Raw genomic sequence first — 17,825 nt, 5'->3', positions numbered from 1 at the left:
ATGTACACTGATCATCAAAGTACTGATGATCAGTGTGGCCCCAGAAGTGCCACGTGCCAATGTCCATCAGTGCCACGTGCCAATGTCCATCAGTGCCACGTGCCAATGCTCATCTGAGCTGCCTTTCAAGGTCACCCAGCAGAGCTGCCAGTCAGTGCCACCCAGCAGAGCCATATATCAGTGTCACCTATCAGTGCCATATATCAGTGTCACCTATCAGTGCTGCCTTTCAGTGCCCATCAGTGATGCCAGTCAATGCTCATCAGTGCAACCTACCAGTGCCTCATCAGTGCCACCTATCAGTGTAGCCTATCAGTGCCCATCACTGCAGCCTCATTAGCACACATCAGTGAAGGAGAAAAATCACTTTACAAAATTGTAAAACAAAAAAAGTTTTCAAAATTTTCAGTGGTTTTTGGTTTAAGAAAAAATAAAAATCCCAGAGGTGATTAAATACCACCAGAAAGAAAGCTCTGTCTCAAAAAGATGATAAAAATTTCATATGGGTGCAGTGTTGCATGACCACGCAATTGTCAAAGTGTGACAGCGCTGAAAGCTGGAAATTGGCCTGGGCAGGAAGGGGGTATAAGTGCCCTGTAGGCAAGTGGTTTAACACAAGCAGCTGTCTGCAGGTAATGGGATACACACCAATACATGTAACTAAAATTTGTTTTGTGCTGTACCTCCACCCCCAAAAAAAAATAAACAATTCAGTTTCAACTTGAACGAAACTCTGGCATGAAAAGGTTTCCATTAACCTGTGAAGGGCTGAGATGCTGCACCAACATGACCCATGCGAGGCAAGAGAAAAACACACAAACACACACACACACACACACACACACACACACACACACACCGTGTACTTGATACAAATTCTCACCTGTTATTTCCAGGCCTTTGGCATAGCTTCCAGGATAACCACCGCTAGCCATAACTACAGTAACAGCAGCATAGTCCTTCAGCCACACTGGCATAGAATCGGCAAGGCGTCCATCTAGAGTGGTCTGGATAACTTCATATAAGTCACTCTGAAGAAGTGGCAGTATCACCTTGAAAACAGAGTTAAAGTACTTTAAAAATGTTATTCCCATGTGAACTACACACGTAATGGGAGAGATTGCCTTTTTACAGGAATTGGCTTTTACATTACAAAGTGTTTTGCATTTGTCTCCTACCTCACTTCAGCCAATATAATCTACATGCCTTATCTTAAAGCAGACTTCACATCAGATATTTTTTAGGTCAATGCATCCATGCTAAGTAATGTATTTGTTAGCTCCTAGAAGACACATTACTCCCCCAGATAATGCCTTCATCTGCTTTTACCTCCAGTAAGATGGAGCCATCTTTATCATCCACCATAAACACTATGGACTGAGATGCCAGCTCACAACCCTGGTGCCCATGCTTGGTTTTTACAAGTGTAACACAGATCAGCCCCAGCTACAACCTCCTACATTGTATAACACAAGATACACTGTTTTAGTCTGATAACTGGTGGCAGACAAGATAGAGATGTCCTCCTGCTTGCAGAAGTCTGATGAAATCACCTTGGCCTAGTCAAAAAGTCATCTGACTGGAGCTCAGACTGCTTTATGAAAAAAGGTTTTTTGAAAATGATAATAGTGCGACATGTCAAGGATTCACTCAAGGCAATTTGTAAGTTAGTGAGAGGTGAACTTCAAATAAAATACCCATATAACAACCGACAGCAGCCAGATATCCTTCGTTCAGAAAAATTCAGATAGTCATAGTGATGTTCTGATTGGCTGCTACAACGCCTATTGTAGTTTTAAATGATTTCTGTATTCCATAAAAGATAAGTACAAGCAGGGGTTACTCATTCACACACCTGACATTCCGGATCTCCAAATCGGCAGTTAAACTCGAGCACCTTAGGTCCATCTTTAGTAAGCATAATTCCAGCATAGAGAACACCTGAAAACACATACAGAAGTCTGTCAGCACCACCTAAAAATAAAATGTGTCAGGCATTTTAGATAACATACAAATACAGCAAGACATCCATTATTACAGTCAAAGTCCCTTTAACAACCTGCTCTGATTTAATGCCCCACTCTAGGCAAAGGGAACACAAGGAGAAAAAAGAAAAAAAAAAAAAAAAAATCAAGTCTAGGGGTAGAGTAATATGGTTTAATAATGACCATTTAGCTTGCTCAAGCAGGCTTCCTCCATGCTGTGAAACCAGTCCCCCTGAAGTCTCTTCAGGCTGTTACACACAGATATCATGAATTATACTGAAGGACCAATAGTCCTGCATTGTACATGAGGACCTGCCCACAACCTTGAGTATCAAGGAGAAGAGCGCCAGTATAACGAGAAAAAAAAAAAACCCCACACTATTACACCTTATTCTTCCACCCCCTAGACTTCACATGCATTTGACCCTGCTAGTAGGAGAGGGGGCGCTGCAAGAGTTTTTTTTTTTTTTTTTTTTTAAATAGAGAGTATAACTTTTGGATATTAGAATTTCAGTAGTCTTAGTCATCAGTAGGAAACCATGCTGTTTCCTACAAGTATCTAAATTACATGGACCTCACCTATATACGGCGTTCCATCTTTTCGAATTCCATCTACGGCTTTCTGCAGCACAGTGTCCCGGATTTCCACACGTAATCGCTCAGATATCTGAACAGTACCATACAAGAGTTAGAGGATTTTATGCGGTTTCAATAAATATTCAGTTAGCAGCTAGTGCATATTGTTGCAGAAGCATTTCCCAGTCCATACCTGGGGTGCAGGGCAGTAAGCTCCCATCCCTCCTGTGTTAGGGCCTTGATCCCTATCCATCAGTCTTTTATGATCCTGGGCTGGAGGCATGGGAGCAACAGTGACCCCATCTGTGAAACAGAGGCACTGTAACAGAAAATCCAGCATTTCAGTTTATGTCACAGTAACCGAGAACAATGTTTATTTATTACAGGCGTTTCTATAGCACAGACAATTTATGCCACACTTGCACATTCAGATCAGTCAATGCCCTCGAGGAGCTTACAATCTAGGGTTCCCATCTCACAATCACACATAGATATATACTTGGGTCAATTTAACAGGAGCCAGTCAACCTATGAGTATGCCATTGGAGTATGGGACGAAACCATAATATCTAGAGGAAATCCATGCAAGCACAGGGAGAACATGCAGACTATGTCCTCACAGGGATCCAAATCAGTGACTCCAGTCCATCAGGGCAGATATGCTAACCACTAAATGACGGACTATGCAGCCCATTAATTACATTTAACATGTTTAAGACATGCTACAATTACCCACACCCCAGTTGCAGTCTAATTATGCATGCCCCTGATCTACCTGTATGGTCATCTACAGCAGAGAGCGTCTCTATCAGCTACACTTCTACAGATTTGAAATTAAAGACAGAATGACTTCCCAGAAACTATTAAAATACACTAAGCAGTAGATGCAACAATCCCATGACAGCATGATGCTTGAAATCACTCCTAGGCATCATGCACACAGGTGCCTAGTGGGGTACAAAGTATAATTCGGGCACACTTCCCTGCTCGAGCAACATGTGCTGCATACAGCCACCCACAAAAATCATTGGCTGTACACTGGTCTGTGTCCAGGGGCACAGAGCTGTACACATGCGCAAATTTATGCAAATACTGGCTTATAATCACACACACAGCCATCTATTTCTATGGGCTGCTGTATGCATCCCCTATGGCTCAGAGGTGCAGAAATATAGTTGTTCCACCCTGGGAGACCATGTGCATGAGGCCTTAAAAACATGACTGGAATGCAAAGGTTTTCTACAGGACAGCACTGTAACTGATTGTTGTAGCTTGCTTCCAGCATGGAGGCTAAATCCCTGTACTATATGACTGGACCACAGAGGTTCCAACACTGTATACTGCAGGACGCCACAAGAGAAATTAGAAACAAAAACCATTACACAGACAACCTATGATACATACGGAAACTTCTTCACCCTCCAGTAGCTCCTCCACTACTACAGTCTCCCCAGCTTCTCCAAATGCCTTATCCTATAGGAATAAGCAGACAAAGTCAATCACAGGAAACACATTTTAAAAAATTTTGATAACAAACACGTAGGCATGCCACACTGCAATATATACTGTAGGTCTGCCAATATAATGAGATAGGATAGATTTGATTTGTATAATCAGGTAGAAAATAGCGGATAATCAGTGATTATCGATTTTGGAGCATCTAAACACCAATATCAACCGTGGAATTCTCTCATGTTTGAGTGCAACTGTTTGCAATTAAGGATCAAAACAGTTTTGGAGAATAAACCAAATCAATGCACAGGTGTTTGGCATTAAAACAGCACACAACAGGCTCATTCACACCATAAGCATGCATAAAAAAAACTCCTGGGGGGAGGGGGGGGGGGGACCCAAACCCCACAAGACCCATTCTCTGCATTGTGTAAAAATGGCTGTTTGATCCGGTCTTCTCTGATCCTCCCCTTGTGCTAATGTCCCCGACTCATCTCCTGATAGAACAGAGCCTTGGGGGCAAACTACACATGCTCAGTTTGGTGTGTTTGCTAGAGGTTCTTTTCTTTTTCCCCTGGGAGAGTGCATGTAATTGGCAAAAGGACCAATCAGCACTGCCCAGACAGAGTCAGGGGTCCTACATCCTCAGGACAGTAAGAGGAGAATGAAAAATCCTCCTACAAGCTTTAACCAGTGCTCTGCTGGGCACAAGAAGTCACAAGACTGCTCTAACTGCTGATAAAAAACAAAACAAAACAAAAAAACACAAACAAAAAAGAAAACATTTAGCAGTTTATATTTGCGAAAATAATTACATTTCCATGTTATGTGTACTGTGGGAGACCAGATATAATGAATGCAGGGTCCTGGGTATAGGAACATTTTACGATCGGTATTTAGCATGCAAGATACATAAACACCAGCCCACAAAGATACTCAAAAATAGACAGCTCACAGTCAGCACAAACTACCAATTGAAAGCCCATTATTCACAAGTGCTGTGATCTTTAGAAGAACATTACAATAAGTTACCACCAAGTAGTAACAGGTACTCATGAACAATAATTTACCACCAAGTAGTAACAGATGCTCATGAACATCAGAAGTGCACATGTAAGTGAAAGTATTTGTTGAACAGATTTTATAACAATGTGGGAAATATTTCTGACCAATGTACAAAGTTTCCATTTTTTCTCTTGTAATGGTAAGAATTCTTTAACTGGGTGTAACGATTGATTTTAAAGATCAATTAAAATTGGTTTATAAAGTTGTAGCAAACTGAGCAATAAGAGGGTCAAAACATAAGAGTTCCATTAACCTTCCATCAACTCTACCCCTGGATACAGAAAGTCTTATTTTATGGGCTTACTCCATACATTGAAAATACCACCATTTCTTACCTGCATAATCTCATTAACAGCTTTACAAGCCTCTTCCTTGCTGCTGGCCACTATCACTCCCTTTCCAGCTGCCAGGCCACTTGCTTTGACCACCAGGGCCTGGAAGTCAGCACTGTAGAGACAGACAAGAGTAATAGGACCTCCAGTTAACTCTGAAGCCTTGTATGTACAGTATAAATAGGTTGAAAGGAAAAATGATTCTATTGTAACCGCATCATCTCTCTGTAAGAGCAATTTTTGGAAACCCTGATTTGGGTATATACAGCCTGTTATATCTCTCTCTCTCTCTCTCTCTCTCATTTCAAGTGAGGTGGAGTCTCCTTGATCCTATTTATGGTAATATATTTTTTACCCTTATATTTATTCTATTCAGGTATTTTGTTTGATACTCATGATTTATGTCTATACATTCTTAGAACCACTTGCTATTGTGGATTCATTTCTATTTGGGGTGGTCACCCAGGAAGGCCCTACATTCATCATTTTTTCATGATGGTTAAGCTCATGAGAAGGTAATGGAACTACTACTTAGCCTGGCTATCTTGCTTAAGTACATGATCTGGGTATATATTATTCTTTATATGTTTCCACTACCATGATCCTTCTTTGGTTTCCTTTATAGGAAGTCATTCCGTTTATTGTGGCGTTTACCAAAGAATATCTTTGAAGAATGATCTCCCTATCCAGATACTATGTGGAACCATATGGAACTCTATGATCATGTAGTTAGGAAACTTCATTGCCTTATGTGGATTCCTGCTTGCCGATTATTAACCAGGATTTGAAGATGCCGAATGTTTAACTTTTATTATGATTTGTTCACCATGTCTATGTCTAACCTCTTCATGATCCATGTGATCAAATAAAATATTTTTGTAGCTATTTAATGCAGTTATATTACTCCGCATGGATTTTCAATTAACCACTTTTTGCAGGCAGTGCTGCTCTGGTCATACTGCCATATTTTCAACTCTGAAGCCTTGTATGTACAGTATAAATAGGCTGAAAGGAAAAGGATTCTATTGTAGGGACTTTTGGCAACTATGAATTTTACCATTCCACTTTGTGTACTTTGATAACTACCTAGTGATAAAGTCACAAGCTTCTTTAGGGTCAGTGAAAGATTTCCACTTTGCTGTTGGAATGCCATGTCGGTCCATAAAGTCTTTGGCAAAACTTTTACTAGCTTCCAGCTGAGCCGCCTTTGCAGTGGGACCAAAACCTCTCACTCCAGCTGCCCTCAAATCATCCACCAGACCTGGAGATAAAAAAAAAAAAAAAAAAAAAAGGAAGAAGGGGGAGGAAGAATCATCAAGTTAAGTACGTGCAAATGCTAAAAAGTGGGAGGAGGTTGCTGGGGGGAAAAAACAAAACAAAACCACCACACACACTTTGCAATGTAAGAAGCATTACCTGCAGCTAAAGGAGCTTCTGGCCCGACAACCACCAAAGCTATGTTGTTGTTTTTGCAGAACTGTGTGACCTGAGCATGGTCTCCAACTGGGACATCTGTAGTAATAAAGGAAAGTTAGAATACACCATCAGGCATAACCAGGACCATGAACAGAATTCCTAGATTTTTTTAAAATTTGTCCTCAACCATAAAAGTTGTGAATTTTGAGGTGGGCTGAAAAATGCTCACATCTCAGCATGCCGAGCTCACTCACATAAGGTTGGTTACAGAACAAATACACGTCACAAAAAAAAAAAAAAAAAAGAAAAAAAAAAAAAAAAGTAATTCAGCATTACTGTATTATATACTTCAATAGGCTGATAGCTCATCTATGCCAAAATTTTAATTATTTCTACCAAGGTCACAAGGTTGACTGAATGGGCATGTGAGAGGCACATGTCCTCTGAAGGATATGAACATCAAATCTAGCTGCATTGAGGGCTGAAAACCCTCTACACTACACTGAGAATTAAAAAAGAAAAAAAAAAAACAAAAAAAAACACACCCCACACATGCATCTGCATAAACAAACTCTTCCACCAATTATCCCCATCACCCTTACACAGTTTTGTCCTTTACAGATCTTATTGTACACCTCAAACTCTTTAAAAATTTGCCCAACACCCAGATGCCTCCTGCCCAGGCCGTGATCCATCTCTATGCACCCTTATACATAAGCTTTGGAGAAGCCCAAAAATTTCCTTAAATATTAAGTCCTAACCACCATAAATAATTCAACCCTCCATGCCGGGCTTTATGGAGGAGGAATGGATACCCTCTGCAGTACCCATACAACATTTTTTTTTCAGCCAGCAGTGGATCGCCCCTTTGCCCCCAACTTGTATGGGCTGGTTAAAACCACCAATACTACTCTAACAAGAGAAACTGACATACACTAAACGTGGCTGCCCAACCAAGTTTGACAAGCTATGGGCAGACTGGCTGGGCATGTCAAAAATAGCCAGTACGTCACAGATTTTGAACAGTATTTTTGCTTGACGCAGTAGTGAGTGTCCAACTCAGCTTGGGAATTGGATACTGGTGATCTTGTGGTGCCTATACCCCTTTCTCTGGTACTCCTGGTATTCTCAATCACCAGTATATGGGACTGAAATAATAGTGGTAGACATCACCCATCTAGACTGCTTTGACATAAGAATTCTGTAACAAGTGAAATCAAACTTTATTATTGTGCTACATGATCCCCTGGGCCACAACAGTCATCCATTAAAAAAAACAAAAAACAAATAGTTATTCTGTATACCATATGGCGTTAACCAGCATGTATTTGTACTTGGTTACATGGCTGTCATATTTTCTTTTTTTAAGAGTAACCCACTGTTGGAAAGCTTGTGGGAGGATAGGGGGAGGGCAGGGGTTCTTGTTGGGGTAAAAGTGGGGATTTTTATTTTGTTTGTATACCCAACTAAATCAATAAAAATTCTCTGATTTATGGCTGGGACCTGCTGATCAGCTTAGTGAATGACAGTACAGAGCCCTGTGTTGACAAACAACAAAGGTGCTGTACAGACAGCAGTGATGTGGCTTAGTAAAAGCAGCACACATTACATATTGTTAGGCACACCATTAACCCTTTGATTACCCCTAGTTAACCCCTTCCAAGCCAGCATCAGTACAGTGACAGTGTACAGTATCAGCGCTGATCATCTTTAGATTGTAAGCTCCATGAGCCGGGCCCTCCTATTCCTTCTGTACTGAAATGTATTGTAATTGTATTGTCTCCTTTATATTGTAAAGCGCTGCGCAAACTGTTAGCGCTATATAAATCCTGTATAATAATAATCACTGTATTAGCGTCACTAATGTCGTCAGTCATTTCCCACACAGTATCAGATCACCATTACTAGTATAAAAAAACCAAAAAAAAAAAAAACCACTAACTCTAAACACACACAAACTTTTGTACCAAAAGAAAGTTTTGTGTGAAAAAAAATTAAATTTAATTTGGGTACAGTGTTACATGACCGTGCAATTGCCAGCTAAAGTAGCTCAGTGCCAAATAGCACACACACAAAAATACCCTGGTCATGAAGGGGAAGGGGAAGGGGAAGGGGGGGGGGGGGGGTGGGAGGGGGTGTAAAACCTTCCGGGGCTGAAGAATAACTGGACTCTGTCCTTTTGCCTCTTTTTTGAACAGTATCCAATGAACTAGTCACCAGTATTGCCTGCATTTTCACTGTAGCTGATCTTTCCCTATTACCGACATACAATTCTTGCTCAGTACTGCCTCTGTGTTGAGGCAGACATCTTGGTAGAGGCAGGCAATGGCTTCCTTAGGTCAGAGCTGCCAGAAGGAGAACAGCCAGTAGGACATCACCAAATGTCACTTCGCATCTTCTGGGACTGGCAGTCAGAGGTGTTAGATCTCACACCGCAGATATCTAGCTACAAGGCTGTAGGTATGGGAAGCACCCACATATACCATAGAAAGAAAAAAAAAAAAGGGAAGCACTGCTTAGGCACAATTAACATTTCTAAATGTTCATTAAAACATCTTCACTTTATAAGTCCAGGTTCACTTTAAGGAGCTCCAATCAGTGGGACACTCAGGTGTGGTAGAGGTCAGGACAATCTGATAGCTTTAATACTTTATAAATCAATGACTTATTACAGCTATGCAGAAAAAAAAAAAAAAAAAAAAAAAAAAGGATTCACTAAGGCTTTGAAGTCCACGGACAGGTTACAGTAAGCAAGAAGGAGCAGACCAGCCTTTGACTTTTCCAAAATTGAGGGTTTGCAGATTGTAGAACCCTGGAATTTGGGGGCCCTTAGGAAGACAGGTGAAGGTGCATACAAACTCAGGGTTGTCCTGGCATTTCAGTTTTGAAATAATCGCACACTCATGTCACCTGTCAAGAGGGCCATCTACCTGTCAAAGCCTAGTCCCTCACTTTTGAGCACTCTAGGGCTCATTTTTGCACCACAAATCTTAAGGCTTTAGAACCACTTTAAGCTGGCCAAACACATGTAGATTTCAGTTTCACCCCCCTGCTCCAGAGGCAGCTAAATACCTGGAGAGTACCTGTTTCTGTTGGATGCAGGCGCTTTTCAGCCAAATAATTTCCTCACCTCCTCCTTTAACAAAAAAGTTAATCGAAAGGATGGGAAAGGGGGGGGGGGGGGGTTTGAGAGAATGCTGACAGGGTCACCCAGAGCTTAGATTTTGGTCATTGTAGCAGGTTCCAAATTACAACCACCAAGGCCTCTTGAGCCACAAGCTGGTTCACTTCTATTCTATCAACAACTTTAGAACCCTTCATGGTTTCATAATCTAGAATTTTATAGTGGATGTTTTTGAAGACCAGCTACACCATAAACAACATTAGACTTAACCCCTTGATGCTGACGCAACACAAATGTGCGGCCTCATGGAACTGGGCTTTTTTCCGTGGGGCCACATATTTGTGTACCTGTCTTTGTGCTGGGAGCGTGTCGCACGGTGCCCTCACAGCACAAAGACTGCGGTGACACAGAGCCCCGGGTCCCATTCTAACGAACGGGACCTGGGACTCCCGATTCCGGGTCACATGATCGCTGTGATAGAATCTGATAGGCCATCACAGTGATCAGTCACTGTACAGCCCAGCCACCTTGTTTTTCTCTCTCTATGAATATAGAAGAGAGATACATTGTATCTCTGTAACTCCTGGCATAGAGGGGAAAAAAAAAAAAATAAAGTAGAAAAATTCCTTCATCAAGGTTTGATCTAGTTCAGGGCCAGGGTTAGTGTTTGGACAAAGGTCAGGGTCAAAGGTCAAAAAAAAAAATTGGTGTCAGTGTTTTAAGGAAAAACAAAAATGCGCACTGTTGTTTCTGGGCTGTACTACGGGTACAAATAACATACATATATGGTATCGCTGCGATCGTCAAGAGCTGGAGAATTTATTTTGGGTTGTTCTTTGGTGGTAGGTTATGGTAGTAACAAAAAAACACAGCTAAATAAACAAAACAAATAAAATAAATTTGTTTTACTATTTTGGGCCAGTTTTCCTTGGATTATATCTATCTATCTGGGAGATATCCATTATCATTTACCACCAAATGAAAGCCCAATTTGTCCTGAAAAAAAAGAACAAGGTATAATTCACCTGGATGTACAAAGTAGTTGTGATATGTACGGTTTTACTAACACATGTCAACGTAGCAAAATTGTGCTTGGGCATTTAGATTTGTTTTACTCAGGCGTGAAGGGGTTAAGGAAGAAAAAACCAAAACCAAAACAAAGACACAGAAGTGTGAAAAAGGGGCTTTCAAGTCATTGTTGGCACTGTGTATCAGATGTGGGTCTTACCAGAATTTGTGATCTTCCCATTGTTGGCAGTACCCGCGTTTCCTGGTGCCACGAGGACTTGTTTCACATGGGCAGACTGTGCAAGCTTCCAGGCTAAGGCATGCTCTCTGCCACCACTGCCAATCACCAGAACCACTTCCGCCATCTCTGAAAAGTTCAAAACAGGTTAGTGGGAGCAAGTCTTTGGGTGGGCTAGGTTTTCCTGATCCGATAAGAAAGTATAAAAATGTCTGAAAGTACCATTATGCAGACCATGCACAAAAGGCAATTTCAATCATTATCGACTTTCCATAGTCCGATTATCAAAGCAGAAAGGGATGACCAACCAACATCTCCATGCTGGCAGATTGCCTCAATTTGTTTAGATATTTTTATGATAAAAAGCGGTGTGGAATTGGTTGAAAAAGGTCTGAAAGTTGTCATGTATCCAGGTACAGCCAATAGTAGTTGGCCACATTTATTTGGGCTTGGTTTTGAATGTTGATAGTGAACTACTACTACTTGATATACAATGACCTAGATGAATGTGACCAACTACTACTAGCTACTGTATACCATGACCTAGATGTTTGGGACCCACTACTTCTAGCTATACCATAATCTAGATGAATGCGACCAACTACTACCAGCTACCCCGTGACATAGATGAATGTGACCAACTACTACTAGCTATACCATGACCTAGAACAGGGGCATCAAGCTGGCAGCCCTACAGCCGTTGCAAAACTACAAGTACCATGAGGCAGAGGCACGATGGGACTTGTAGTTTCGCAACAGCTGGAGGGCCGCCAGTTTGACACCCCTGTCCTAGATGAAAGTGACCAGCTACTGCTAGCTATACCGAGACCTAGATGAGTATGACCCACTACTTTTAGCTTTACTATGATTTAGATGTGTGACCAATTACTACTAGCTATATCATGTGTCCACCTACTACTATCTATATCATGTGACCCTCTACTACATGACCTAGATATACATGTGACCCACTAATAATCATGAGCTAGATGAGTATGATCCACCACGACTAGCTATACCATGATGTAGATGTGTGTGACCAATTACTACTAGCTATACCATGACCTAGGTCAGGGGTCTCCAAACTATGTCCCCTCCATGTGTTGAGGAACTGCAAATCCCATGAGTCCTTGCAAGACTGAAAGCCACAGGCAAGACTCCCAGAGGCATGATAGGACTTGTAGTACATCAACAGCTGGAGGGCCATAGTTTGGAGACCCGTGACCTAGTATTCATACTAGCCATACCATGACCTAGATAAATGTGACCAACTACTATTGGCTAGAACATGATCTAAATAAATGAAACACACTCAACCAATTAGAGAGCAAGTCCAACTGAATGTAACCAACTACTACTAGCGGACTTGGTTAAAACAGAATAAAGTTGGCTCTTTTACCAGAGTTAAGGCATATGAGAGATTCTTGTACCAAAAGGTGCCGACTCCACACACTTGCTACAAAGGTATCTCAGCCTTACCACTGAACCTTCCATTTACTGTACATTGTAAGAAATACCGCTGTAGGAGTGAGACTCCCTCACTTGTCCGCATCAACACACAGCACAGGCGTCCATGAGATAACAGCCAGGAAGGGAGATTGGGTGACTGGTCCCAGCTGTGTCTACCAACTACCAAACATTCAAAAATCAGACTTTGTACTACTCCGTCCACCGCAGCAAAAAACAAAAAACAAAAAAAAAAACCCCATTCTCCCCCCTCAAAACGTATTTATTTAGGAATAAATTCTCTGCTGTGTTAGCATGCAAATATCAGCCGTTTTGATCAAACAACACACAATTCTTCTGTAATCTGTATGCCGGGCCTGCAGTATCTGCTATTGGCACAAAATATATTTAGACTGATCCCAATAGCCAAGAGAAACACAACGCATGGTTTTCTCTAGAACACAATCATTTTGAAAACGCTTTGCTGCAGAGCTTGCATGGCCTGGCCTTTCATTCTCAAAATGGTATTGGAGAGCTGCGCTGTACTACAAATGCAATTGTGAAATTGTTACTGCTATTATATGGTGTTAGAAATGCTTTTCCCGCTGATCTTCAAGTTTACTGGTTAAATGGGACTTTATCACCTGGTCTGTCCGGGACAAATGGACAGGTTCTCTTGAAAGCCGCCAACCAAACGCTAAAGACTTTTTGCATCTCTCTTGCTATTGAGCTGGTATGTGGGTGTCAGCCACATGTAAGCTGCAGGTGGTGTCCGTAAATGGTTTAAAATCTCCTCTTAAATCCATGCAGCCGCTCCTACACACATGTCTAATTTTGACATGTGGCTGTCTGTGCATCCACTTTCTTAGATTGCCTGCACATAGCTCCAGGCCAGTTGCAGAAAACTGACTCAGCATGCATAAGGAGTGTCAATGTCCATCTGAATGAGCCCTTGAAGTAAAGGGCTTCACTGTAAAGAAGCCCCCTTCCATGAGACCTCTGACAGCAGAATGCAAGTATAACTGAAGGATTTATTTTTTTTTTTCCCCCTAATATTTGGGTAGAGTAGTGAGAGGGCAAGGGCATTATACCACTATAGTCAAAGCTGTACAGTCTGTCCTGACTTGTTGCTAGGATGTTACTAAGACACTCCCGGCTGCTACTGTTCACCTCTACCATAACAGGAGCAAGTTCTCAAACCCCCTACACAAGTGTGGACCACTGTCTCCTCGGTCACAACAACAGTGACCTACTGAACAGGGGAGCAAGACCGCATGTGAAGAGGTTTGAATTGGCTGGGAGTCTCCTAGCAATAAGGCAGGACAGGATGAGGCCATCTCTGGGAGTTTTTGGCCAGGCTTCATGAGGTAAGCAAATGGCCTACACCTATAGCAAAGGCATCATTCAACTTTAGTCAAAGGCTGCACAGTCTGTTTTAGGGCCCTTTCACACTGGAAGACTCTGTCAAGTGGATCTACCTGCTCAGCGGGGGATCTGTCCACTAATCCCTGCTGAGCAGACCAACGATGGGCCCATGTCCACTCCACTTGTGCAAAGAGGACACGGACACAGCCAGCTGTTCTCCATGGGTGGTCAGATGTAAACAGACTGCCTTTCTGCTTACATCCAACTGTCATCCGATCCATTCCACTAGATCAGGGGTCTCCAAACTATGGCCCTCCAGCTGTTGAAGTACTACAAGTCCCATTATGCCTCTGCGAGTCTTGCCTGTGGCTGTCAGAGTCTTGCAAGGCCTCATGGGACCTGCAGTTCAACACCTGGAGGGCAAACGTTTGGAGACCCCTGCACTAGATAGATGGGGGAATGGATCCCCCAGCTGTCTGTTTTTAGCAGATCGGATGCAGGCTGGAATAAACCTGCATATGCGCCTCCTTGTTCCTTGAGAACAATGTATGGTCTCAGTTGGGTCCTCCTGAAAAACAGATCGGTCCACTCATGTGAAAGGGCCCTAAATACTAGGGAGTGCACTAGGTAGTTCATTGATTCTTCCTGTCATTCTGTAAATACCTTCCCTGCATTGCACCCACAATCTGCTGATCACAGGTGCAATGCTTTACAGGCTCCGACAAAGAAAAAAAAAAAAAAAAAAAAAAAAAAAGCATATATATTTTTTTTACCTGCATAAAGATGTGCATTCATTATTTATTTTAATTTTTTTTTTTTTTTTTTTTTTTTTTTAAAAGGTTAACTTATTCTTTAACCACTTCCAGATATACTGCTACAGGGTGGCATGATTGCGCAAAATCACGTGTGTGAGAGATTGTGTGTATGTATGTATACACACACTTATAAATATACACACACACACACACACACACACACACACACACACACACACACGATTTTGCATTTCCAGGTAGGGGACGTACATGCTGCGCCCTACCCACACCATCAGTCGTGGCTGTCAATCACCAGGTCCCGGCCAGAGATTACTTGCCGGCGCCTGGTGATTGCCAAGCATCTCTGATGGGGAGGAGAACTGTTTGTAAACAAAACAGTTCTCTCCCCCTGTCAACTCCTTCACACTGCTTTGGATGGCTGTGGACAGCACAGCCATGCAAAGTAGTGATTACAGTGAAGCACAAACACAGGGCGAAATAGTAAAACACACCCAGCACAGTTAACACTTTGATCACCCCACATGTTAACACCTTCCTCCCCAGTGTCATTAGTACAGTGTCAGGGTTTTTCTTTTAGCGCTGATCACTGTGGATATCAGTGACACCAACCCAGTTCCCCCCCCCAGTGTCAGAATGCTCGCTGTAGTCCCGCAATAAGTCGCTGATCGTCACCATTACTAGTAAGGAAAAAAATAAAAAATATCAAAAGTATATATACACTGCCATTTGTAAACGCTATAACTTTCACATAAACCAATTTACACATATTGGGAAGATTTTTTTTTTTTTTTTTTTTTTTTTTAGCAAAGACAAGTAGCAGAACACATTTGGGCCTAAATTTATGAAAAAAATTTGATTAAAATTTTTTTACTGGACATTTTTAATAGAAAAAAAAAAAAAAAAGTCAAATATTGTTCTCAAAATTGTCGGTCTTTTTTTTCCTCTTATAGCGCAGAAAATAAAAACTGCACAGGCGATCAAACACCACCAAAAGAAAGCTCAATTTGTGGGGGGGGGGGGAATTTAAATTTAATTTGGGTGCAGCATTGCATGACCGCACAATTGTCAGTTAAAGTACTGCAACGCAAAGAAAATGGCCTGGTCAGGAAAGAGGAAAAAACCTCAAGAGAGCAAGTGGATCTTAACCCCCCGGTCACATCAAAGCCGATTTTGAAATTGGGTGACCTGCCAATTTCAGTTGCAATTAGCAAGACATCCGACACAGATGTCTATTCAAATCACAACAAAAGTAGTGTATGTGCTACTTTAGAAATTGGTGCAGCTCCGACCAAGTCAAATCCGCACCGATACGACCGCTCTAATAGCAGACAACAGGATGCGACTTGGCCTCGATTTGCAAGTCGCATGGCATGCAAATCGCATCCGATAAGACCGGGGCATTACCCTGCTTTTCACACTACAATGAATCAGCTCCTTTCACTGTACATGTCTGCAGGCGCATTTGTATGTTTTCAATGCATTTGCATGCGTGTGCAGTGCATTTTATGGGATAACGGTTTAATGTTTAGTATTTGCGTCACTAAGCTGCATTTACAGGTCTAGGACAGTACAGGGAACCAGCACAGGGATAAATCAGGACAGGGATGGCGGTAGAGTAAATCAGGACAGGGATGGCGGGAGAGTAAATCAGGACAGGGATGGCGGGAGAGTAAATCAGGACAGAGGGGACAGTAGCGTAAATCAGAAATCAGGATGGGGGGGGGGGGGGGGGGGGACAGTAGTGTAAATCAGAAATCAGGACGGGGGGGGGGGGGGGGGGGGGGACAGTAGTGTAAATCAGGACAGGGGGGACAGTAGTGTAAATCAGGACAGGGTGACAGAGGAGAGCAGAGATACATTATAAACCACTCTTGTACAGAATGAAGGCTCTGCAGCAGATTTTTTATATATATATATATATATATATGTGGCATTGATCAGATCATGGAGGAGTATTCTGCACACTTACCTTCTATCCCAATGAATCAGCTCCTGTCTTCTATCTCTGTATGTCCCAGTGAATCAGCTCCTGTCTTCTATCCCAATGTACAGCCCACGTGTCTCCTCCTATGATTGCTGCTCACATTTATCTGCACTGAGCACAATGCATCACCTGACCTGAGCTGCACCGCCCCCTCCTGGCCGGATGTATGGTTTGCTATAATCGATATCATGCTGTGGTTATTATAAGTGTTCTTCCTGCAAGTGAATGACCTCCAGTCCCAGCATGGAAGGGTGACGGGAAGTATGCTTTTACAAGAGGTGCTCTGTATTGGGTGTCAGTCCCAGCTATGGCAAGCACACCCGGCATCTGCACTTACTACAACCAGGTGGATCTGCGTGCAGTAATGACTAAGCTGCTCCCACTGTGATACTGCACCGCCATCTGCTGGCCGGAGCATAGTATTTCAGTTACAGCGCCATCTGCTGGCCGGAGCATAGTATTTCAGTTACAGCGCCATCTGCTGGCCGGAGCATAGTATTTTAGTTACAGCGCCATCTGCTGGCCGGAGCATAGTATTTCAGTTACAGCGCCATCTGCTGGCCGGAGCATAGTATTTCAGTTACAGCGCCATCTGCTGGCCGGAGCATAGTATTTCAGTTACAGCGCCATCTGCTGGCCGGAGCATAGTATTTCAGTTACAGCGCCATCTGCTGGCCGGAGCACGCGTTCCAGGTGGCCTGTCCTTTTCTGGGAGCCGTGCGTTCCAGCTACAGTTCGGGCATGCGCCATAAGTTCACTCTTGGGTTCATGTACACTGCAGCTCCTAAACTGACGTTCAGGAGCTGTTCAGCGCTTTTTTTCAGTAGCCCCTAAACTCACCCTAATGTTTTCCTATGTGTCCATGTACACATCGTTGTTTACATTCATTTACAGTCAGTTGAGTTTACAGTCGTTTTTTTTTAACACACCAAACTTGTATTCAGGAGTAGATTTTACCGGCGTTTCAAATGCTTGTAAACGCGGTTAATTACGTTTATAAGCATTTGTGTTTAGAAGTGTTTTTTAACTCTTCCATGTCCAGATGCTGTCCAGAGCCT

General features: G+C 42.4%; 1 protein-coding gene across 1 annotated transcript in view; it reads right to left on the bottom strand.

Moving 5' to 3' along the window:
- The window catches only part of GART (phosphoribosylglycinamide formyltransferase, phosphoribosylglycinamide synthetase, phosphoribosylaminoimidazole synthetase), a 58,362-nt gene extending 41,173 nt beyond the window's left edge, over nt 1-17,189 (bottom strand). The window contains exons 1-10 of the mRNA XM_089677965.1: nt 16,753-17,189; nt 11,179-11,325; nt 6,827-6,922; nt 6,497-6,671; nt 5,414-5,525; nt 3,966-4,034; nt 2,755-2,880; nt 2,565-2,652; nt 1,856-1,941; nt 884-1,052 (exon numbers count right to left, since the gene is read on the bottom strand). Of these exons, the coding sequence (XP_089534091.1) occupies nt 884-1,052; nt 1,856-1,941; nt 2,565-2,652; nt 2,755-2,880; nt 3,966-4,034; nt 5,414-5,525; nt 6,497-6,671; nt 6,827-6,922; nt 11,179-11,323 (1,066 nt within the window). The 5' untranslated portion in view covers nt 11,324-11,325; nt 16,753-17,189. The remainder of the gene's footprint in view (nt 1-883; nt 1,053-1,855; nt 1,942-2,564; nt 2,653-2,754; nt 2,881-3,965; nt 4,035-5,413; nt 5,526-6,496; nt 6,672-6,826; nt 6,923-11,178; nt 11,326-16,752) is intronic.
- Between the last annotated feature and the right edge of the window lie 636 nt (nt 17,190-17,825).

Source organism: Staurois parvus, unplaced genomic scaffold (assembly GCF_062004578.1).
Source record: "Staurois parvus isolate SC_StPar_1 unplaced genomic scaffold, SC_StPar_1.0 ptg000195l, whole genome shotgun sequence".
Taxonomy (NCBI): domain Eukaryota; kingdom Metazoa; phylum Chordata; class Amphibia; order Anura; family Ranidae; genus Staurois; species Staurois parvus.
Note: the sequence above shows the minus strand (reverse complement) of the source record. Positions and strands in the feature narration are given on the sequence as shown.